The sequence below is a fragment of the Balaenoptera ricei genome, chromosome 9, assembly GCF_028023285.1.
Source record: "Balaenoptera ricei isolate mBalRic1 chromosome 9, mBalRic1.hap2, whole genome shotgun sequence".
Lineage (NCBI taxonomy): Eukaryota > Metazoa > Chordata > Mammalia > Artiodactyla > Balaenopteridae > Balaenoptera > Balaenoptera ricei.
The window spans coordinates 46,838,107-46,862,533 of NC_082647.1; the positions used below are offsets into that span (position 1 = coordinate 46,838,107).

The 24,427-nt window shown below is 38.8% G+C and overlaps 2 protein-coding genes across 2 annotated transcripts in view; one reads left to right on the plus strand and one right to left on the minus strand.

Moving 5' to 3' along the window:
- The window catches only part of GARS1 (glycyl-tRNA synthetase 1), a 39,067-nt gene extending 20,876 nt beyond the window's left edge, over nt 1–18,191 (minus strand). The window contains exons 1-8 of the mRNA XM_059933658.1: nt 17,887–18,191; nt 10,920–11,021; nt 9,851–9,953; nt 8,671–8,812; nt 7,364–7,452; nt 6,904–6,980; nt 3,415–3,560; nt 1,153–1,302 (exon numbers count right to left, since the gene is read on the minus strand). Of these exons, the coding sequence (XP_059789641.1) occupies nt 1,153–1,302; nt 3,415–3,560; nt 6,904–6,980; nt 7,364–7,452; nt 8,671–8,812; nt 9,851–9,953; nt 10,920–11,021; nt 17,887–18,108 (1,031 nt within the window). The 5' untranslated portion in view covers nt 18,109–18,191. The remainder of the gene's footprint in view (nt 1–1,152; nt 1,303–3,414; nt 3,561–6,903; nt 6,981–7,363; nt 7,453–8,670; nt 8,813–9,850; nt 9,954–10,919; nt 11,022–17,886) is intronic.
- Nucleotides 18,192–18,316: 125 nt separating this feature from the next.
- Nucleotides 18,317–24,427, plus strand: part of GGCT (gamma-glutamylcyclotransferase) — a 67,875-nt gene continuing 61,764 nt past the window's right edge. Inside the window, exon 1 of the mRNA XM_059933662.1 lies at nt 18,317–19,341. The gene's annotated coding sequence lies outside the window, so the exon portion shown is untranslated. The remainder of the gene's footprint in view (nt 19,342–24,427) is intronic.

Consider the following 24,427-nt stretch of genomic DNA (forward strand, 5'->3'; position numbering starts at 1 on the left):
ACCCAGACATTGAGAAATAAAACAGATTTAAGTCTGACAAGTTTTTCATTGTTACAACACCTAGTTAAAGTTTAGGACTACCTCTTCTCTCTGCAGCAAGGTCCAGGAGGGTCCTCCCCACTCCATTTCTCTAGGTTGTGCAAGCTCCTTCCTCATGAAGTCTCCCTTTTCTAGACCATTCAGCTGAAGGGACTATAGGCCTAAAGATACAGTCTGGTGAGAACATAGGAGCATTTCCTCAGAGGGTGTCATGGGGACTAACAAGATTAGGCAGGTGCTTTGATGTAGAGTCACAGGCTGGGATATGCTATGACTGACGCCTGTAATTACAGCAAGTAAGAAAAGAAGAGAGGAAATGCGTGGGCCACTGGGGCTGTGGAAAATAGTTCTGGAGTCTAAGAAAGTTAAGTTTACCTACATATCCCATTTTTATATCGAATTTATTACCTTAAGAGATGATATCAGTAAGAAAATGTATAGAAATCTCAAAAAACTTAAGTCATAAATAGCTAAGTCATAATAAGTTTCTAAAGAAAAACGTAACTCAGAAGCGCCAGGATGCCTTCCCGCACATTCTGGATACACCTGACAAAGGGAGGTTATTAGAATAGAGACAAGAGAGCATCTGAACTAGCATAGATAGCGGTAAGCTTGCTAGCTGGACGCTGTCATAAAGGTGCCCCAAATATCTGGAGGAATACCATCTGGCTGCTGAAACACCCTCACCCCAATACCAGCAATGCCATCTGCCCTGGACACCTAGAATGGTCCTCCTGCCCTAACCATCACCTCCTTCCTCCCCACCTCACCCTACACTCATCTATACCACCACTGCCAGAGAATGCCTCGGTGTAGACAATCAAGATCTTGCCATCCTCAAAACATAAGATGAACAAGGAGAAAAGATCATTTTGGATCAGATGTGAAACTTCAGCTATTCTTCACCCTCCTTCCTTTCCCTTCAAGTCCACTTCAGTCACTCAAAACTGTCCATCATCCCAGAGATTACATTTGGAGGTAACAAACAAACAGCAAGTATATAATCATGTTAAAACAGCAAGTATATAATCATGTTAAAACAGCAAGCTTTTGTTTCCACTTCAATGCCAAAATCATTTACTAACTTCACCAGAAGAATAACATGGGCAGTACCTGACTCGGATCAGTCCAGATCGAGGGGAGATCTCATTTCTGAAAGAATTTCCAATCTGGGCAGCAGCAAAAGGCAACCTTCCTTGGTTGAATTCCAAAAGTCGTTTGAAATTCAGGAAAATCCCCTGTGCAGTTTCTGGTCTCAAGTATCTGGAAATATAAACAAATCAGTCTGTTATAAAGGAGGAAATTATGTTTTCCAATAAATCTGAAATTCTAGATACAAATCCTAAAAGTCCTAAATATACTATCTTCACACAAAGCTGTATGGGCCCTAAAAAAAAAAAAAAAAAAAAAGTTTTAGAAATAGAAATTTTCCTCAGTAGCAAACATTCTCAAACAGGTAATAGAGAAGGTATCAGGTGATTGGCATGGCAATACCACTGTTAGACATGTCATTTAATTTCATCACTCCAGTGAATCACACATGACCTCTCTTACAATATCTCTAAAACCTCTGATATTCTCCTGACTAATCATTTACTTTGGAGGCAGATGACAATTTTAGATCCTTTTGAAAATAAAGTAAGTATACCTCTGCTGTTAACCCACATATTAAAGCATAACTGTGGAGCTAAAAAGAAGCTGGTATGGGCTGACATTTAACATTAGAGCTCACTCATCACAATCATCACACCATGGCAGGCAATTTTCAGGGTTTTTCATATCATTTTCTTCTTTGTACCCAGAGACACAAAGAAATAGAGAAGTCCAGAATGATCGACACTTTGTGGTACTTTATATCTTCAGCCAGAGGCCTCTTCTGTATTTCTCCACATTTTAAAAAGTTACCGTCACTCAAATACACCCTGATAGCCATTGTTTTCTTCTCAATTTCACAGACAATATTCTGGGCAAAACATCACATAAGAAAGCGCTCCCAACAGCCTACTTCAAAAGAAACGTTTTATGAAAACAACTTTAAAGTAAAGAAAAATTAAAATTTTACTCTCGTCTCACTCTTCTCTTCAACAACTCTTTTCATTTTGTGGTTTTTATCCAAATATAAGTATAGTTACAGTTAATATGTATATTTATTAAGTAGAATGTACTAAATTATACTTTATACTTTTCTATTTTCTAAAAATATCGTAAAATTTTCTCATATTTAACAGTTACAGAGTATTCTACTAAAATAACCTACTTTACTATAATTTATTTAACCATCCTGAAATTATGGGATAAATAGGTTATTTCTACTTTTCATTTATACACTCTTGATAAGTATAGCTTCCTTTCCTTTTGAGTTATTTCCTTAGATAAATTCACAGGAGTGGGGAGGCAGGTCAGAGGGCATGGCCCATTTTATGACTCTCTGTATGTATTGCCGAAATGAAAGGTTCACCCTTGGCCTCTTTCCACAAAATATCCTAAATCAACCCACTGTCTTATTAAAATAATTCCAATAATACATCCTGTCACAATTAATTTTTATTATTCTTTAGTTTCTATTTCAGGAAATATGATCTATCTAGCCTCATCTAGCAAAACCCGTCCTCTTACCCTAAAATGAGACCATGAGAAAAACATCTGAAGCTATGAAATGGAATACTTTGACTAAGTTTGTTAACAATGGACAAGGAATCTGGACATACAGATTCTTCTTCTGAATCATATTGTAAACTGTTCAGGTTTTCTTTACTCTATCTGTGAAAACCACACTTTAGCTTGAATCAACAAGCTAAACGTATCCTGTCCAACATGGTAGGTCACTAGTCACATGTCTATTTAAATTTAAATTCTTAAAATTAAATAAATTTAGAAATTCAGTTCCTCAGAAGCACTAGCCCCATTTCAAGTGCACAACAGCCCCATATGGCTAGTGGCTACCATATTGGACAGCACAGATTATAGAATATTTCCACCACTGCAGAAAGCTCCATTGGGCAGTGCTGATCTACAACAAATGGTTTCTAAAGTCTCCTTCGACAGTAAGTTCAACGTCTTTCAAAATCATTCTCCAACCCTCTCTCCTGCCCTATGCAGCTATAACTACAAGATGTGATGATCACAGACTTCTGTGTTTATTTTATGACCAAAAAAAAAATCATCATATATGCTAAAAAAAAAAAACTATATTCAGAAAGAATTAGAAGAAATAAAATTTAAGAATACGTCTGTCATTATTTCTCCTTAATATATTTGTCTACACTTTCTACAAATCACTTTTCAAACATTTTCCTTCATGGCTGATATTGATATTTACCTTTTATTACAAGTAATTTTAATAACTTCATTACATAAACAATAAGTGATACATACCCAGGCATGTTTCCTCCAGGCCCAATGAAGGTCTTGAACATTAAGTTAAAAGGCACTGGAGGGGAAAGATCATTTCCAGTAGTGGGGGATTTTACATTATAGTTCACGAAAAGATCCCCCAGTTCTTGCTGTCCATAGTTATCGAGCTGAAGAATACATCAAGAAAATGATTAGTGTAAAAGACAGAAAAAACAAGGCATACAATAAAGTATTATATATAAAACCCCATCCATCATTAAAATTCACCCAAAATAAAAACATCAGAATTAACCTAACCTTCAAGATATTTACATTAAACCCATAAACAGTTTATACTCTTTCCATTTACCAACAGAGAAATGGAGTATCTTTCTGGGACCGACCTAAAATTCACACACGTACCACTGAAAGATACAAAGGTACAATGAAAGATAAGGTAAAATACCTCTTGTTGAATTATAATAGTTACTGGTTGGCAAGAATCTGAATCACATAAATAAGTTTTCACAGTTGAATTTTACTACTCTGTATACTTAAGAGCCAGGTGCACTTCCCTGTCTATTAATTAAATGTGCATGTAACTTTCCTTTCCCACCAGATATTAAGTTCCTTGAAGGTAGAAGCTGTGTCGTATTCACTTCTGCATTTTCCAGGGCACTGCACATCCTATACATTGATGATCAATGCCAAACCCTCTAAAATGATATATGAGCTCCAATTCAAAAACTTCAAATGACTATGACAAACCATCTAATAGTAAAGAATATTTAAAACTTAAAAAAAAAAACTTCTGATAGAAATAAAATAATTAGATAAATCAACTAATGAGTGATGGCATGTGGGGTCAGAAAAACCAGGGTAAATCACCCAACTCCACCACTTATGGGTTGTATGATTCAGGATCAAGTTCCAACCTAATCTCTCTGAGCCTCAGTTTGCTTATCTGTAAAATAGGAAGAACAGATTCTACCTCACTTCTTAACCACAGAGGGTGAATCAATGCCTTTTATTTTTTTTTTTTAATTTTTATTTATCTATTTATTTTTGGTTGTGTTGGGCCTTCATTGCTGTGCACAGGCTTTCTCTAGTTGCGGCGAGCGGGGAGCTACTCTTCGTTGCGGTGCGCAGGCTTCTCATTGCCGTGGCTTCTCTTGTTGCAGAGCATAGGCTCTAGGCGCGCGGGCTTCAGTAGCTGTGGCGCATGGGCTTCAGCAGTTGTGGCTTGCGGGCTCCAGAGTGCAGGCTCAGCAGTTGTGGCACACGGGGCTTAGTTGCTCCGCAGCATGTGGGACCTTACCGGACCAGGGCTCGAACCCATGTCCCCTGCATTGGCAGGTGGATTCTTAACCACTGCGCCACCAGGGAAGTCCGTCAATGCCTTTTTTATTTTTAATTTTTTTTTAAAGTTTATTATTTATTTTTGACTGCATTGGGTCTTTGTTGCTGCGCGCAGCTTTCTCTAGTTGCGGCAAGCGGGGACTACTCTTCATTGCAATGGGCGGGCTTCTCATTGCGATGGCTTGTGTGGTTGCGGAGCATGGTCTCTAGGCGCGTGAGCTTCAGTAGTTGTGGTTCGCGAGCTCTAGAGCACAGGCTCAGTAGTTGCTCTGCGGCATATGCTCCCAGAACAGGGCTCGAACCCGTGTCCCCTGCATTGGCAGGCGGATTCTTAACCACTGCGCCACCAGGGAAGCCCCCTCAATGCCTTTTAGATAAACTATCACGCTTCATAAAGCTAACAAGGAGTCACAGGCACTAACAGGTCCAGAAAATGCCATTATGTGTTGAAGCAACAGATGCGCCTCTGGCCAGGGAATCCACTGGGGCCATTTCTGAGTATCAGGCCGTTTCCGTGGGTTCCTAACTTTTCACTAAAGATTAAACTGACAGCTATATACAACTGACCCTTGAACAACACATAAAACTTATAGCTGGCCCTCTGTAACCGCAGTTCCCTTGCATCTGCAGATTCAACCAACCACAAACCGTGTAGTACTGTAGTATTTGCTACTGAAAAATAGCAGAGTGTAAGTGGGCCTGCACAGTTCAAACCCACGTTGTTCAAGGGTCAACAAATGATACAATATGGCAAATCAAAACCCAAACTGTTCTCCTGGAACACATATCTGAGATGAAACAGAAAGTGCTCAAACCATAAATTATGACTTAACAAAACAACTAATTACTTCCTGTTTCTGACAATTTATTTGGAAATAAACGAAACTGTTAAGATCAAAGACATGTGCACACAAAACCTTAATAAGTCTAAAATTCTGAATGGGAAACAGAATAATTTAAGGGTAATTTGAGGTGCTTTTCATTTCTTCTTTCTTATACAGGTCATGCCTTTGGAAAAAGAAGAAAATGAGAAATGAGGGTGTGGCCATAACAGTATCAAAGAACAAGAACTGATTTTCTAAACCATGAGTAACAACACTAAAGCAATGAGCTTCAAGCAAGGGATAAAACATACTTCACAAGGTTCAAAATAAATTGGCAGATGAGTCAATAGCCAGATTAAGAGGTTTTTCAATTTAAATGAGGAAGGAGAAAATTTCTCAGCTAATGTTGGAAAGCTAGATACCACAGAGGAAAATCAGCATGTTTAAAAAAATTAGGGCAACAGTGGAGAAGTATCCAGTAATTTTCATGAGAGAAAAGCAGAGTTAGAGTCCTACATTCAGCCTCATTTATATACCAATGTAAAGAAAAAATATATAAACACGGCACTGGTTGTTGTTTTCTTTTATCCAAGGAAGTAAAAAAAATTTAAGAGGTGAGCCCTGGTAGACCTCATGATCAAACATGGTGCTGGAGAAATGTACTTTGCTTAAAAGGATGGATGAGGTGAGAAATCAGCAACATTCACACACAGGCATGTTCAACTTCCTGGGGCAAAGGTGTGCAGTTTTCATCATATTTTTAACGTAGTATGTGACCTAAAAAAAGGATAAGAACTACTTCTGATATAGAAGGTACTTCTGCACTTGGTAAAAGTCAGAATAGATGATCTCAATGCCTTTCCTAAAACTTGTCAACTTCAATACAAATTATAAAACTAAAGGTCTACAGGAAAAGCAGGGGCCTGCTCCATCAGGTTCTAAAAAGAATAGCATGTAGTCAGGGACAGTGCAACCAGAAGCAGATCAAGTGGCTGATGAGACAGTGCTCATATAGACATCTGCCCTAAATCTCCACACTGAATGCTATCCATCATTAGACACTGTCCTGGTTTTTGCTGTTAAATCCAGAAAACTGGTTTCCGAAGAGAGAGAACTTATTTCATGCCTATTTACATTGACTTGCTAGTTTGACAGAAATAAAGGTTAGTCACAAAAGGTTGACAGAGAAGAAAATAAAAATGCAAAAAGAGATGATATGAGGGACAGAAGGTAAACTCTCCTTTTTTACTATTGTGACCAGGTCAGCACAATATGGAATTCAACAGTTATCAAATGCTGAAAGACACACAGCACCTACCTGGGTTATTGCGATCTCTCAAGTACTCACCTGGGCCAAGACACTTTCCATCTCTGATTTCTTCTCAGCAGAACACTTCTTATCAGACATCAATTTCTGTAAATGAGCTATAAGAACAACAGTGTTAGTACATGTCAATTTCAATCAATGGGAAAAAGGACAACATACTTTTGAGTTTCAGTGTTGGTCAGGTAAAAAAACGAACCCAAGGATAATGTTCTTAATTTATATGAATCCCATGGTTGATTTTACAGGGACAGTCATGATATTGTCTTGATTCTTTCCATGACTTAGAACTTCTAATTATCTGTATATAACTTTTTTTTTTCAATAAGGGTCTTGTTCTGTATACTTAAGATCTGTGCACTTTACTCTTTATATGTTATGTCCCAAGAAAAAGTTTTAAAACTTGAGAGAAAAGTTTAATCCAAACCCTTTGTTTTGATCAATCCTACTTGAAAGGTTATTTATCTGAGATGAAGAACCATACCTTTCAATAGATGGTCAGCACGAAAACACTCTCCATTTTTTACATCTTTCACCATGAAGTCAGCAAATTTGTCTACATGGCCAGAAGTCCTAAGTTAATAAATGCCAAGTCAATTAGTCATTTTCATACAAATTAACACATAAACTTTACCTTATAAGACAATCTCCCTTCTATATATTTATCCAAAGTTTACATCTGTATATCTGAAAGATGGAAGCTCCCATATCTATTATGATATATCCCATGGTAGATAAAAATGTACACCAAAGAAAATTCTTCCTCAAATCTATTCCCACCCTCTCCCCAACTTCTTCCTCCCCTTAGGAATAAAAATACTAACTAGATTACACTTTTCCACAAATTGTCATAAAGTCTGTGCTACTTTGCAGAATCAATAAATCCATGCCTATCCCATTATTATTACTGATCTAAGCAAAGGCCAAAACCATGGGGAATTTGACTAGCCAAGACTTTGTGATAACTCAGTATAGACACTGAACCTTAAGGAAAGAGTTTTCTGCCACTGAAACCTGGTTGGACACTGGCATTCTCTCTGGACAGCTATTAGTGGGGCAAGTAGCTAAAGAATAGGCTGTCCTGATCCATCGTCAAGAATTCAACTTGTTTTAATTGGCTGAAATTATTAAGAGAGAGCCTAAACTATACAAATAGCGAAAATTAGCTCTTTAACAGGCAACATTAAATGAATGAAGTGATGAGATACAAAATGTAAGAATTCCTCTTTCAGTTTCATATTTGAGAAATCCTGACCTGCTTTCAACAATGTTGGTAGGAATAATCTAAATTTCTGCATTGAAGCATCAATACAAATAGTAGCATTTGATTTAAAATACATACACACCTTTGCCCAGAGCTTCTATGAATTTATACTAAGGAAATAATCAGGATATACATTAAAATTCATCTATTGGGATGTTCAATGCAATCAAACATCAGAAACAACTTAAATGCCTACACTCATGCACTAGTTAGGTAAATTATGGCACATCCATAAAAGAGAATACTATTCTGTCATTAAAAATACTTTAGAAGAATACTTAATGACATAATGTTCACCTATATTATGTGAAAAAAAGCACTGTGCTACTAAATGCATATGAACTTAAAAAGACAGAAAGGATAAATACAACATTTTTAACATGGTTACCTGTGGGCAATGAGTATATATTTTCTTTGTTTTTCTTTATTTTCCAGATTTTCACGATGAACATGGGTAGTTTTTTGAATCAAAAAGTTACTTAAGTATGCATATTAAAGAATGTCAACCCTCAAAGTAGAGACCTTACTTTAAAACTGGCTCAGGGGTGAGCATGGTGCAATCAATCTCCAGAATCTGTTCCTCTTGGATAAAGTGCTGCCTCCAGGTCTGAATAATATTGTTTTTCAAAGCACATCCAACTGGCCCAAAATCATAGAGACCACTAACACCTGCAAAATATGAGAGGAAAACGGGTACTCTACTTTGTCACTCTGAATGAATCAAAGCAAGCAGACGTGAGAAACTGATACTTGTAAGACTTCACATACTCCCTAAAAACGTATTCAAGACAACACTTCAAATCCCTTAATACTGAAGAGCATTATTTCCAGCTAGCTGACAGAAGTAAAACTAAAATGGTCTTACTCCATTAACTGCGGTATTTCCATATTTGAAATTTCAAGTAGGATTAGCAAAAAACTAAAAACAAAAGTTCCTCCATATGTAAGAAACAAAATGAAAAAGCAAATTATAGTTTTCTGCCATAGAAATTAGAAAATAATTTGCTGCATCAGCTGAATAACAATGATCTCAAATTTTAGCACCCAATTCTCTAATTTATTCTTGGGTATTTGAGCCACTATTTAAACCTCAAGAAGTTAAACATTTAGAGATCTGCTCAGACTAAAACTCAAATCAAGCTTCAGTGGCAAAGTACTGAAAGTCTAATATTGTTGCAGTAACCTCTGTTAACTATGAAAAATATCAGTGAATTATACTGGTCTACATAAATTCATACAGTGTTCAGAAAGATGTAGAGATTTATCTGCATAGCCATGAAGAACGTTTTCTCCTGGCAGTCACCATAATGAATAATCTAGAAACTATGGTTTACCACTGCCCTTGTGGGGAGCGGCACAGTACAGTCAGCCAGTGCTAGAATGGCCCTCTACTGCTCTCAGGTCTTCACTGGCATTTTAAGAAGGGTCTGATATGTACATGGACACATCAAACACTTAATATCTGGGCCTCTCCAAATTCCCTAAGTCTTAATGGAAAAATGCTATCTCCAAAAATAAATAGGGTTGAGGGAAATAAGAACTGATATCATGCCAAATGAATGACCCTAAACAAATGAAAGCAAGATATCTATCCTCTGCTTTGTGTGACCTGAAACTATTAGATATCAAGCAAGCTGTGGTTTTGATTTAAGAACAATATTAAAGCCACTAACAATACAATTTTTCTTTCTCTCATTAATCCCCTACCTCCATAAATAGCAAAAGCTTGATCATAGAAAAACCTCCTCTTCAGGGTATCTTCCATTTTTGCTCTGTCCACAACATCATCTTTGGGCTGTAACGCTAGCTCCTGTAAGGGATTTTTAAAGAGAAAATATGTGATTGAACGAGTGAGTGGGAATTTCAATTTATACATGTGAATTTATTTTATTCCTCAGCAGAATTCAGTATAAAATTTATCAGACAAGATTTTGATACCCTTAAAACAATAGAAACCTTAAGGTTTTTTCCCCTTTGAGTTACAGAAAAGATACTTTTACTTAATTATTTAGGAAAGTATACGATCATTTCCAAGATTACAAGACTAAGCTTACTTAGATGCAGATACTGATAAGGAATATCTGAATTTTTAGTGGATCACTGTAGCAAAATAGCGACTTAAAACTCCAAACAGGAAATTCCCTGATGGTCCAGTGGTTAGGACTCGGTGCTTTCACTGCCGGGGCTGGGTTCAATCCCTGGTTGGGGAACTAAGATCCCACAAGCCATGCAGTGCAGCCAAAAAAAGAAAAAACTCCAAATGATTTCAGTTTGTTGATGGGACGTTTATAATTTGAAAAGTCTGGGAGCAGGTATCAGGTGACTAGAACTTCTCCTTAAAAGAAAATAATTTAAAACAGCATAACCATTATTTGCAGGTATAGGAGAATTCATAAAGAACACAATGCCTTCCAGGGAAATTCATGGAACATAACCAGTCTAGGATTTGAGTCTGGGGGGAGAAGGGGTAGGTCAGGGTTGAGGAAGGCTTTGTAGAGAAATTCTGAATTACACGTTAACCAGTCTAGGATTTGAGTCTGGGGGGAGAAGGGGTAGGTCAGGGTTGAGGAAGGCTTTGTAGAGAAATTCTGAATTACACGTTGAAAGGCTGAGGAGTCTGCCGAGTAGAGGAGGAGGAGGAGAAGGCATACTGGATAAATAGAGATAAAGCAAATGTTACTTGTTCAGAAACTTTTCTAGGTCTCTCCTAGAGACTAAATACAGATAAACAATCCTATACCTACTTACATTCCTTTTTGAGGATCCTGAGACTCACCTTTGCTTCCAGAACCCTCTTCCGGGCTTTGAGCTCAGCTACTGCTTTGTCTACATCGACCTGGGGTGCTTTATCTTCTTTCAGTTTTCGCACAAGATCTCCCTAGCCAACAAAGAGAATCTGTATTCACAACTGGTTTCAGAAGTCAAGAAAAGTTAGGAATGGGTTTTTAAGCATGCCTTTTAAAAAGTATCCATGTAAGAATGAGGAAATTCAAATGTTTATTATGTGAAAGGTCATTATGAATAACTGTAGGTCATTGCCCTCAGCATTTATAATCTAGCAGAATATCCAAATACAAGTACATAAATAACTATGCTTGCAGGGTGATTATTACTGGTTTGTTTGTTTGTTTTCTTTGTGGGGAGGAGACAGATGGTGGAGAGAAAAGCATTGATAAAAAGTAAAGAGCAAGGGCTTCCCTGGTGGTGCAGTGGTTGAGAATCTGCCTGCCAATGCAGGGGACATGGGTTCGAGCCCTGGTCTGGGAAGATCCCACATGCCGTGGGGCAACTAGGCGCATGAGCCACAACTACTGACCCTGCGCATCTGGAGCTTGTGCTCTGCAACAAGAGAGGCCACGACAGTGAGAGGCCCGTGCACCACGATGAAGAGTGGCCCCCGCTCGCCGCAACTAGAGAAAGCCCTCGCACAGAAACGAAGACCCAACACAGCCATAAATAAATAAATAAATAAATAATTTTTAAAAATCATTGAAAAAAAAAGTAAAGAGCAATATAACTACTGAGAACACAGAAGAACCAACAAATAGACTACCTTCTCCTTGAATCCCTCTCCTTTCTTGCATACAAAAAAATGACTATCTTAGTTTTCCACTTACTTCTCTGAACATTTCTTCTCAGTCACTACTGGCTAATCTTCCTCTGCCCTTTATTGTTGGAATTTTTTCCTTGCTACTTTCTTTAGACTACTTTATTCACTTCCAACAACCCTGTACACTGATTTTATTACAGTAATGTGGTGGAATAGGCAATCTGAGAAAACAAACAAAACACTACCACATGGTCTGGGAAACTTCAAGATGAGAAATTAAAGTTATCAAATTAATAGAGCCCTTGGGTGCCCAACAGAAGCAACTGCTCTCTAAAGGAGTAGACCTTCCATAGGCCTTTCAGGATTTTCCCAGATTAGGGTTACCAAAATAATAAGCACTAAACTCAAAATTTAAAAATCCATGAGGAAAGAAGCCACCATGAGTGAGACTCAGCAGAAATGACAAATAACAAAATTACATCCTTTAAAAGTATTAGAATGACCAAATATACTTTTTAAATGCTCAAGATGTTTAAACTAAAATAAAAGGAGGAATCAACAACATGAGCAAAGAACAAGAGACTATCAGAAACAATCAGGAGACTTGAAAAAGAGCCACACAGATCATCTGGAAATAAATCACTGAAATTCAAAACTCACTGGACAGTTTAAATAGCAGATCAGACACAGCTGAAGAGAGAATTAGTGACCTAGAAGAACGACCTAAAGAAATTATCCGTGGATAATTTCCATCCCATGGAATGCAGCAGAGAGACAAAGTTGAAAATACAAATGAGGTAATGAGACACAGAGAAGAGAATGGAAATGGGATAGATGTCCTCCTTATTCCCCTCTGTACTTTCAAACTAATTCCCCTTTTCTCCTTCTAAAACTCTAGCTCCTTTGAGGAGCCTGTCATCACCCTTTCCCCCTGTTGTTGATATTTTCCAAGCTCCTGCCTATTTTCCCTCATTCAATGACAGTCTCCCTCTCCTGCAATTCATTCTACTTTAGAATGTCCCAGTTAGGAGGTGAAAAAGCTGTTTAAAATGATCTCAACCTAGAGCCTAACTCTGCTTATATACAATGAGAAGAATTTTCCCAGTTTTAACATACACTGAATTCTCCAGGAATGCACCCAGGAAAATGTAATTTAAAGGAAGACTAAAATCAACTACAGTTTAAAAACAAAAAAGGAAAATTGTACCTTGTTTTGTTCAGAATTTTACAAAGTTGTTATTATTTGAAATAAAAAACAAACCAACCATGTGACCACAGGCTATGCTGCTGTCCTGAGTAAACAATACAGAATACCTCTATCAATGTGCACTTACAGCAACTGCATTCACAGTAAATCTACGTAGAGGTATAAGCGTCTGCTTAATTCAATATAACTTCCAGTGGAGTCATACCCCCAAATCTACATATTAAAATAATATTATTTTATTATAAATTACTTTTTATTTATTTGTATTACATTTAGAGCATTATGTGTACACATATCTTTCTTTAATTTATGTAGATATTTCATATGAATTTCATTACAGGGTAGTAATGGAGAATTTCAAAATATCTGGTGTAAAAGGGTACACTGGGTCTGATATAGTTGAGAACCATTGAATTGGTTCTTCCTCTCAATCTCTTACTGCATACAAATAAATCTGGTCTGTTATTATACTAGCAGTTTTTATTCTATTATCTTGACCTCTCTAGCTAAAGCAACATCCTCAGTCACCTTCTAACTTTATTTTAACTTCTTTATTACATGTATAATACCTGAAATCACCCTATCAATGGATTGGCTTATTTATTTACATGCATTTTATCTGTCCCTGTCATTATAAAGCAGGCTCTTTTAAGACAGGAACTCCGGCATGTCAATTCTGGCACTCAAATATTTGTTGCCTGCTATCACAACCTAAACCTAGCACAACGCTAAGCACTTAGTACTTGGTAAATATCTACTGGCTTATTCTTTACTCATTCAGTGGTTCTTTTCCCTTCCTCTACCCGTCAGAACACTTATCTCATAAATGTTCATTAATAGTGCTTTTTGATGGGGATAAGAACCTTGTGAGGGTCTGTGTTCTGAAAAGAGAGTGGCAAGCAGTTCTTTTTGAATGGCTTAAAGAAGTAAGCAAGCAGTTCTTTTGAGTACCTACCCTTATGTGTCAAGTATTGGCACTCCCATATTTTCTTTGGGAGCTTTTCAAAGGACACTGGGCAAGCAAGGCCACAAGTAGGTAAAGGTAAAGGTAGAAAGAATTTAAAATTTTTAAAATTAAAATTAAGTTTTCCTGAATCATTTTTCTGTCTCTTAAAGTTCAGGCACAGAATCAGGCACACATACATTCAAGGATAGGCTAGCTATCAACAGAAGCAGTGGGAGAGTGAGGATTCCTACACTGAGTTCATCATCTCTAAAACTCTCAGTGAATCAAGGAAATAATCGTGTTTATTCTGAATAATGGAATCATTAAAACCATGATTTATAATGATTTAACTGTGTAAACAAAAGAATTGGAGGTGATCGAAACATGGAAAGTAAGTACTTAAGGATTCCTAATTTCTAATTATTTTCTTCCCTCTTTCTTCACCACCAACTATAGTGTGTGTGTGTGTTGAATGAAACCGATGTGAAACATCATCAATATTTCTAAATTACCTTTGAGAAACATCAACTAGAAGCTTAATTCCTGCATAAATTCTTACCATAAAGACATATATTAGAACTAAGAGTCTGTGAATATAAAGCAGAATAGTTATTAGGTGAGAAATCATTTCAAGGGATCTTTTTCATGCATCCTTCATATATATCATGATGCATATTCAGTTGGCCAAGGAAAAACAAGAAAACATTTCCTCACCTTTTTAAGATGTTTGGCTTTACACATATGGGCCTAGAGGGTTCTTGTTAAGATTAAAAAATTAATTTCAGATTTCCAAGTTTTATAACCATTGACAAAAACTTCATAAACTTATCATTTGTCCTTTGTGCATTAAGCAACAGTTTTAATGGGCACTCTCAGTTCAGAAAATCAAAGCAGAGAAAAATCAAGGGCTCTAAAATTTCCCAAAATTGAATTTTATTATTGGCCACAAATACTATCAGTTGCTTTTTGAAGTGACAGTCTCACTTCACTCATTTTCCGGAAAATGAATGAATGCCCAATACCCAAGACTGAATAACAATTTTTTGTCAGACATTTTAGAGTGTTTCATTCTTGCAACTCGAACAATCATAAGTGCTCTTCCTCAGACAATCATCATGTGTGGGTATGCTTTATGCATACTTCCCATTTAGTCACACAGAATATTAAAAAGATGTGTGCACAAAGGTCCGAATTTAATAAAATTAATAATTCTTATTGGGACTTCCCTGGTGGTGCAGTGGTTAAGAATCCGCCTGCCAATGCAGGGGACACGGGTTCGATCCCTGGTCCGGGAAGATCCCACATGCCGCGGAGCAACTAAGCCCGTATGCCACAACTACTGAAGCCCACTCACCTAGAGCCTGTGCTCCGCAACAAGAGAAGCCACCACAATGAGAAGCCTGCGCACCGCAACGAAGAGTAGCCCTAGCTCACCGCAACTAGAGAAAGCCCGCGCACAGCAACGAAGACCCAACACAGCCATAAATAAATAAATAAATATTTAAAATAATAATAATTCTTACTGCTTTTTCAAGGATACTCTAAAGCAAAACTGAGGTTTTGTTTTGTTTTTCGTTTTTTTAAAAAATGTGTGAGAGTGTGGCAGAGAATATAATGGCTTGGCTTAGTATCCCTGACTTGATTAGTGCTCAGGGCCAGCAGTTCTACTCACCATGCTTTGCACCATCGGTGCAAATGTCAACACAATGAAAAATGCAAATAACATTCTTAGTTTTATTATAAAAATGGTTTTGACCTTGGAGACCTCCAAGAATTTGCAGACCACTCTTTAAGAACCACTGCCCTAGATCAATAGTTCCCAAACAAGATACTCCAGGACAAAGTTTTCACCAATATGCAGTAAAAGGGGGAAAAAAAGAAAAAAAAAAAGACAACGTATTAGACCTTTTTTCAAAGCTAAACCTGTTAAATATAAAAGACTGTTCTTTATTCTGAGTTATGGTCTGTCCTTTCTTTGGTATTAAAATACACTTTCTTTTATGAAATGAAAGGGGAAATAAGATGGTAGTTTGTTGATACATTTCAGTCAATCAACAAACCAAATCATTAAAAAACAGCATCCACGTAGCATAGCAGATTGGGAAATTTATATGAAATACATATTTATCTGAAACACATGCCACTAACAAGACCAGTTATTAAGCACCTTAAAAAATCCCACTCCAAGGATGTCTTCAACTGCACAAACTTCACAGTGGAAATATGTAGAATGAGTAGAAGTGACCATGTGTCTCATTTCCTCATATAAGCAAAAAAACAAACCAAAAAAAAAAAACCAAGAAAAAAAAACGGTTTAACTAGATGATCTTTAAATTCCCTTCCAATTGATCCTGGAATCAGTGAGATTCAAAGTTCCAGGTAGTTAACTAATATATGTGTGGTCCTGGAAAATTATGGAAAAAAACAAAAACTAACTTACATAAACTAACTTACATATTCAAAAAATACCTTGAAGTACCAAAAAACTAACAATCAAGCCAACATAAACAATACACAAGATAGTAATAACATCGGAAGGCTATTCCATCATCAAAGTTTACTTCAGTTAACTAGTTCCACAGTCTTTCTACAGATGGATAATTTGCACTGCAGTTCCAGGCTAACGTGGCAGAGGGAGGGGTTTGGGTGTATGTTTTTCCAAATTAGATGTATTCTCCCTTCTAAAGTGAAGTGGAAAAAAAAAAAAAGTTGAGAGTTAGAGAAAAGACAAAAGAACCACACCTAATTTCATTTGGGGAGGGAGGGTGGAGGGAGATGGAGAATAAGCATTCACAGCGCTTTGGTATCAAGAATAAAGAAAAAATTAAGCCCATAGTGAAATTTCAAAATAAAACACTACTGAATCAGTCAGGCTCAAACTAGAAAGAAGTAGATAAAGTGGCAGAATTTGCCGAATTTTCGGCAGCTCTGCCCCAATGAATTATTTCCGAGGGAGGGATCCACCCTCCATAGCTAAGGCAAGTTATTGCATCAGGCGCCCGTGCAGGAGAAACCCATTCGGTGCTCACTACTAGGTCATCAATCCTCGGGGTCCTATTCCGAGCTTTTGGCTCTACCTGACTGGATGTGAGAATCCCTTTGAAATAACCTTCTCCTTGTCCTCTCTAAACCCTGATATTCATGCAGTGCCCTAGGAAAAGGAGGCCTGTATTAAATCACCAAGCTCTCCAGCCCATGAAACCTCCCTCCCTTCCGCAAAATCAAATTTCAAAATGTTCCATACGAAGGATGGCTGACTTCACCGAGTCACTCAGGGACATTTACAGCTTCCCACGTTTACGATCTGAAAGCTCACTCATTCTGGGGAACCCAGAAAAGGTGACAGAAGCGAAGGACGATGAACTCACATTATTAGAAAAGAAAAAAAGAAGTTCAGCACCTCCCCACATCCACGTTTCAACTATTTTTATTTCCTCAACGGACCATTCGGCCAACTAAGCACCGAATGAAGGAAGATGTCAAGGAGGAAACACTATTCAAAGCATCCTGAAGATTAAAAAACAAGAGTCAGGCAGTAAGAAGAGAGAACCCGCAGCTTCGGCTCGTAATTGATCAGGGAAGAATTAGGCATCTCGCCACCCAGGAAGCACAAAGAACACAGCAGGGACTGGAAATCTTTAGTTGAGTCTATTGAGCTAGGACAGGAGGAGAAGCAAAGGGTCACAGATGCCAGCCCCATCGGAGAAGCAAGTGGTACGGGCAGTAACAAGGATTGGGAAGGGAGAACAGATCGCATGAGGAGGGAGGCAGAATGTCGAGGGATCCGAGGAAGTCACCGCAGGAGAGGGGAGGACAGGGGTCCACCGGAGGGAAGGTGGCCGGCGCACGCGGGGACTTGGGTCCAACGTGGGGTGGGCGAGGAAGATGCCTAGAAACCAAGTGCTTCCAGAGAATGAAGGAGAGGGATAATCGGCGAGGTGGACCGGTGCCCGGGGAAGAGAGAGAGAGAGAGAGGATGAGAAGGAGGGGACCAGGGAGAGGAGAGCCGGGGCTGAGGGGAAAGCGAAGAATGCCGGTACCTGCTGGCGCACCGCTAGCCTGAGAGGTGCCAACACCTCCTCAGCCCCCGCGCCATCCATGCTGCTCCGGGAGGCGGCAGCGGGGAACGAGGTCGGGGCGCGGGCTGGCTTGCTGATGGGCCGGCAGGGCAGAAGAGGAGGCCGGGCCGGGAGCCGGGGCGGCGGCGACAGCAGCAGAGCGGCGCGGGCGGCTCTAAGCAGCGCCGGGCGCAGAGAGGGCATGAGACTGCTGCCCTGGGAGGTCCGGAGGGGGCGGCGGCGGAAGCGGCGCGCGCGACCAGGCCGGGTGCATGATGAAATCGCCGCGTAAACGCCGCGGTGCGCGCGCAGCCGCACATTCCCCACCCCCGACGCGGCGTCGGGTCGCCACCAGCCGATTCGACACAAAATCCCGGAAGGACCCGGAATCCCTCAGAGCCCTTAGAGGGCTTGCCCCACCGTGGGCGCACGGGAGGGTTACGAGGTCCCGGGTAGACCCCCCAGTGAACAGGTTTGCACGATTATGCGTCAGTGGGGCTTCAAGGACGCAGCTCCATCCGACACATGCTGACCGAAACTCATGAGAACCTTCAGAGCACAGGCTTGTTCAGGGGCCCTGACGCTCTGGCTCACCGACGGAGTACACACTTCTGTTTGTGTTCTTTCGCCCCCTGGTTCTTAAAGGCTCATTAGACATCACATCAGATAAGGACTTAGACTCAATATTGCTCAGCTCAGATGATCCTCCGATAAGGAAACAGATCAAGAGAGGTTAATGATTTGCCCACCTTCACCCATCCATGCCTTCCAATGTAAAGACAAAAGTTGGGGAAAGGAAGGGGAAGAATGACGGGCTTTTTGGAGAAGATCAGTGCTGACCAGCCTTTGAAGGGCGAACAAGATTTGAATCAGCAGAGATGAGGAAAGGCTGGGAAAAGGTAATGTGCCGGAGAGTGGAGATGAGCGTCCAGGTGCCTGGGATTCCCTCTGCCTGGCCTTGCTTCAGCTGACCTCCCTCTTGTAGTTAGGCCCCCGCTGATGGACCCTCTGGAAATGGCTTCTTCCCTCCCTCCTGCCCCAAGGGAGGGTTGGCTGCAAAAACTGGATTCCCTTTCTACAGAGGGAATAGAAAAATAAAGAATGTATTAGTTATAGAAATAGCATTGCACATACCCACCAGAATGCCTAAAATGGAAATGATGGAAAGTGCAAAGTGATGCTCTGGGACTCTCCCACACAGCTGAGAGGAATGTGGATTTGTACAGCCACTTTGGAGAACTCTTTGACAGTAGCTACTGTAGCCAACCATACACACCTAATGGGTGACCAGCAGTTCCACCCCAGGAGTATACAAGAGTAGACAAGCTCAACAGAGTGAAGTCACCTTTCCAGACCTGTGAAATTTCGTATTACTTCTCTTCCTGTTCCGGTTTGTGGTTCTGGAGAAGTACACACAATTTACCATAAGCAGAGCAGGTACAGAAGGACCTTCTGCAATATTAAACAATTTGTATTTTTAAAACTTTTATTTCAAGATTTGATACTTACTAATCAGAATTTTTATTTGGCTTTATTTTAATAAGTAATTTTAAAATTTTTAATTGAAGTATAGTTGATATACAATATTATATAAGTTACAGGTGTATAAGACAGTGATTCACAATTTTTAAAGGTTATACTCCATTTAGTTATTATAAAATATTGGCTATATTCTCTGTGTTGTACAATATATCCTTGCAGCTTATTTTATACCTAATAGTTTGTACCTGTTAATCCCTTGCCACTATATTGCCCCTCCCCCTTCTCTCTCCCCACTGGTAACCAATAGTTTGTTCTCTATATCTGTGTGTCTATTTCTTTTCTGTTATAGTCACTAGTTTGTGTAATTTTTTAGATTCCACATATAAGTGATATCATACAGTATTTGTCTTTGTCTGACTTACTGCACTTAGCATAATACTCTCCAAGTCCATCCATGTTGCTGCAAATGGCAAAATTTTCATTCTTTTTTATGGCTGAGTAGTATTCCAATGTAAATATGTACCACATCTTTATCCATTCATCTGTTGATGGACACTTAGGTTGCTTCCATATTTTGTCAACTGTAGATAATGCCACTGTGAACGTTGGGGTGTGGGTATCTTTTCGAATTAGTATTTTTGGTTTTTTTGGATGTATACCCAGGAGTGGAATTGCTGAGTCATATGGTAGTTCTATTTTTAGTTCTTTGAGAAACCTCCATACTATTTTCCACAGTGGCTGCACCAATTTACATTCTCACCAACAGTATATGAGGGTTCCCTTTTCTTCACGTCCACGCCAACATTTGTTATTTGTATTCTTTTTGATGATAACCATGCTGGCAGGTGAGAGGTGATACCTCATTGTGGTTTTGGTTTGCATTTCCCTGATGATTAGCGATGTTGAGCATCTTTTCAGGTGCCTGTTGGCCATCTGCTTTTCCTCTTTGGAGAAATGTCTATTCAGTTCTTCGCCCATTTTTTTAATAGGGTTGTTTGGGGTTTTGTTTTTTTTTTTTGATCTTGAGTTGTATGAGGTGTTTATATATGTTGTATATTAACCCTTTAACAGTCATATCATTGCAAATATTTCTCCTATTCAGTAGGTTTCTTTTTGTTTTGTCGATGGTTTCCTTTGTTGTGCAAAAGCTTTTAAGTTTAATTAGGTCCATTTGTTTATTTTTGCTTTTATTTCCTTTGCTTTAGGAGACATCCAAAAAAAATATTGCTACAATTTATGTCAAAGAGTGTTCTGCCTCTGTTTTCCTCTAGGAGTTTTGTGGTTTCTGGTCTTACATTTAGGTCTTTAATACATTTTGATTTTATTTTTGTATATGGTGTGAGGGAATGTTCTAATTTCATTCTTTTATATATAGCTGTCTGATTTTCCCAGAACCATGTATTGAAGAGACTATCTTTTCTCCAGTGTATATTCTTGCCTCCTTTGTCATAGATTAATTGACCGTAAGTGTGTGGGTTTATTTCTGGGCTCTGTATCCTGTTCCATTGATCTGTCTGTTTTTGTGCTAGTACTATGATGTTTTGATTACTGTAGCTTTATAGTAAAGTCTGAAGTCAGGGAGCATGATTCCTCCAGCTCTGTTTTTCTTTCTCAAGATCGTTTTGGTTTTTCAGGGTCTTTTGTATTTCCATACAAATTTTACAATTATTTGCATTTTTAAAAATTTATTTCAAAATTTGATATTTATTAACTGTAATTTTTATTTGGCTTTATTTTAAAGGTAATTTTGAATTTATCTTAATAGTTTTCAATATGAAAAGCAATTAAAATTTTTACACATACTCTTAGTTACATTTTTATGTATATTCAAATTCTGTACACTTTGAATACAGTTACATATTTTAAAAAATTCTTTAGGTCAGTAATGTCTCATCCATGTTCGTGTGAGGATAGTCTCATCCCTAGTCTCCAAATCTATCCTTTCCCCACTCCAGTTCATCCTCCCCACTGCTGCCTCAGTGATTATTTCTAAAAGGCAAAGCTGTGCTTGTTGCACCTCTGCTCAGGACACTCCATTAGGTCCACATGGCCCTTAGTAGAATTTCCTAAATAGTTTTCCTTAGGAAACTACTTCTGCAAGACAGTAATAATGGCTTATATTCTTTGAACGCTTACTAAGTACCAGTTAGTGTTCTGAGTTATCTCGTGTAATTTACTCACCAATCCAATGAGACAGGCTACATAATAATTCCCATTTTACAAATTCAGGATTCAAGACACTAAGATATTAAACAGCTATGGTCACACAACTACTGAGAGTGGAGACCAGAATATGAGGCTGGGGCAGGGAGTGGGGGGGAGTGGCAGTTTTGCCATGCAACTCATGAAGCTGGTGAAGCTTTCAACGAGCATGGGAACCTGCTCATTTGGATGCACTCTCTCAAGGCTCTGGAAGAGGCCCTAGCACTGTCTACACATGGTCTTATTTTTTTCTTTCTTTATTAAAGTTCTTTATTTGAAGGAGTGAAATTTACATTGTAATGCACAAATCTTAAGCATAGTTCAATGGATTTTAACAAAGAAATTCCCACTTATAACCCACATCCCAAACAAGATAATGAGCATTTCCCTCACCTCACAAAGTTCCCTCCTGGGCTTTGTTAATATCCTCTATTGTTTTGTCCATTTTCTATTACATTGATTTCTACTTTTATCTTTATAATTTTTCCTTTTACTTAATTTGGGTTTAAATTGCCCTTCTTTTTCTGGCTTCTCAAGGTAGAAACCTAGATAATTTATTGTAAGCCTTTCTTCTTTCCTAAATCAAACATTTAAAACTATAGATTTGCCTCTAAGTACTGTTCTAATTGAATCCCCAAAATTTGATTGTTGTTTTTATTTCCATTTAGTCCAAAATTTTAATTTTCCTTATGATTTCTTCTTTGACCTATTAGTTCTTGAGAGGAGCATTATTTAACTTCCAAATAGTTGGGGCTCTTAAACATATCTTATTATTTTTAGAATTACTTTCTAGTTTAATTCCTCTGTGGTCTGGGAAAAACTTTCGAAATTTGCTGACTCCGATCAGTTTTATGACCCAGCATATGGCATACCTTGGTGACCGTTCCATGCCTTAAAAAGAATGTGCATTATGCAGTTGTTATGTGTAGTGTTTTATAAATGTCAGCTAGACAAGGTGGTTCATGATGCTGTTCAGATCTTCTTCATTATTAATTTTTTTGTCTACTGGTTCTATCAATAACTGGAGGATGTTAAAATCTCTGACTATGATTGTGAATTTGTCTATTTCTCCCTTTAGTTCTGTCACGTTTGCTTTACATATTTTGAATTTATTCAGCACATACACATTTGTAAGTGTTACATCTTCTTGCCAAATGACATTTTTGTTATTAAGAAATGTTCATCTCTAAATATACCTCTTATCTTTAAACCTATTTAGTCTCACGTGAGTATAGGCACTCCAGCTTTTTTATGATTAGTGCTAATGACCAGCGCAGAGCTGAATCCTCCTACCATAAGCCAAGTGAGTGAGCCACCTAGGAAACAAGTTCCTAGACCCCATCTGGCCTTCAGATGACTGCAGCACCAGCCAACATCTTGACTCGTTACTATGTACAGAAGAGCCAGGAACCTGTCATACAGTCGTTCGATAAACATTTACCTTTTACTTGAGACTCAGAGGTCTCCAAGGCTTGATTTTCTGGGTCTTCTTCCCTTAGGTGCAGGCAGCTCTAATGGGGGCTAAAGCAGGGAGATGGCCTGAAAAAGATTTTAAATGAAGGGTGAGTGAACACACCCTGTGATCCAGCTGATCTAGCTTCCTTGATTCTCTCTCACTGACTTTCTTTTCTGGCTCCTGGGTCATTAACAAAGTTTTGCCTCAACCTCCAGCCTGCCTTAGCAAAGATTTATTTCAGCTTCTGTCCTCTAAAAATAAGGAGGCAAGGTCCCTTGAAACCTGAGTGAAATTGTCTATGGCTGAGGCAGAGTAGTTTATCATCAGATTAATTTCTATTTTGATTTTACTGGTGTAGAAGCATCAGGAGGAAAGAAAACTGCTTCCCTTTCCTTCCCTCCTTGATTCCCAGGGCATAGTTAAAGGAAGACTTTTATCGTCTAACACTGTTAAATTAGGGGTCATGGGGAAAGATGCCCAACCAGGAGCTTAGAAAGTGAGGAGCAGAAGTGGCTAGAGTGGCAGGATTTTCTGTGAGACAGGGAACCAAGGTCTGCGGATCTCAAGAAACGGAGACCAGCAAGTGTTCCGAAACACCATTCTGGCCACAGTGCCAGGGTCTCGGTGAGAAACGCTTATGCAGCACCCCTAGGGAGGCTGGATCTAAGTGCCAGGACTCCTAGCCTTTGAAAGGATTCCTGTGTTCCAGCTTGGCATGCAAGTGACCAAACGATTGGCCTTCAAGGGACTTCTTAGAACTTGTTCAGTGAATGTCCCAGCAGTGAGACAGTGGCCTCCCTGAATCTTCCATGGTGCTTAAAAACCCTGGCACCTGTCACATAGTCATTCAGTGACATTTACAGAGTGCCTACTAGGTGCCAGACATTGTTCTAGACACTGGAGGGACAGCAATGAACAAGGCAGACAGACTCTCTGTTCACAAGGAGCTTAGGTTCTTTGGGACCAGACTGGCAAGATAAAAATGAGCTGATTAGTAAATAGTTTCAGACAGTGATAAAGACTCTAAAAATAACAAAGTGGAGAAATTGTATAGAGCATGATCTGGGGTAAAGGTGGTCTGTAGATAGATGGTCAGGCCTCTTTCAGGAGGTGACATTTGAAGAATATAAAGATGACAAGGAATCAGCCATGAGAAGATCTGAGGTAATAGCATTACCTACTTGGACTGTGTAAAGAACAGTAAGAAAATCCACGTGCCTGGAATGTTGTGAGTGAAGAGGAGAGAAGCATGAAATAATATCAGAGAAGTAAACAGAGACCAGATCATATAGACCTTGTTGGCCATGGTTAAAAAAAAAATTATTTATTTTCAGTGCAAAGGGAAGTCACTGAAACATTGGAAGCAGGGGAGTGAATGGTCTG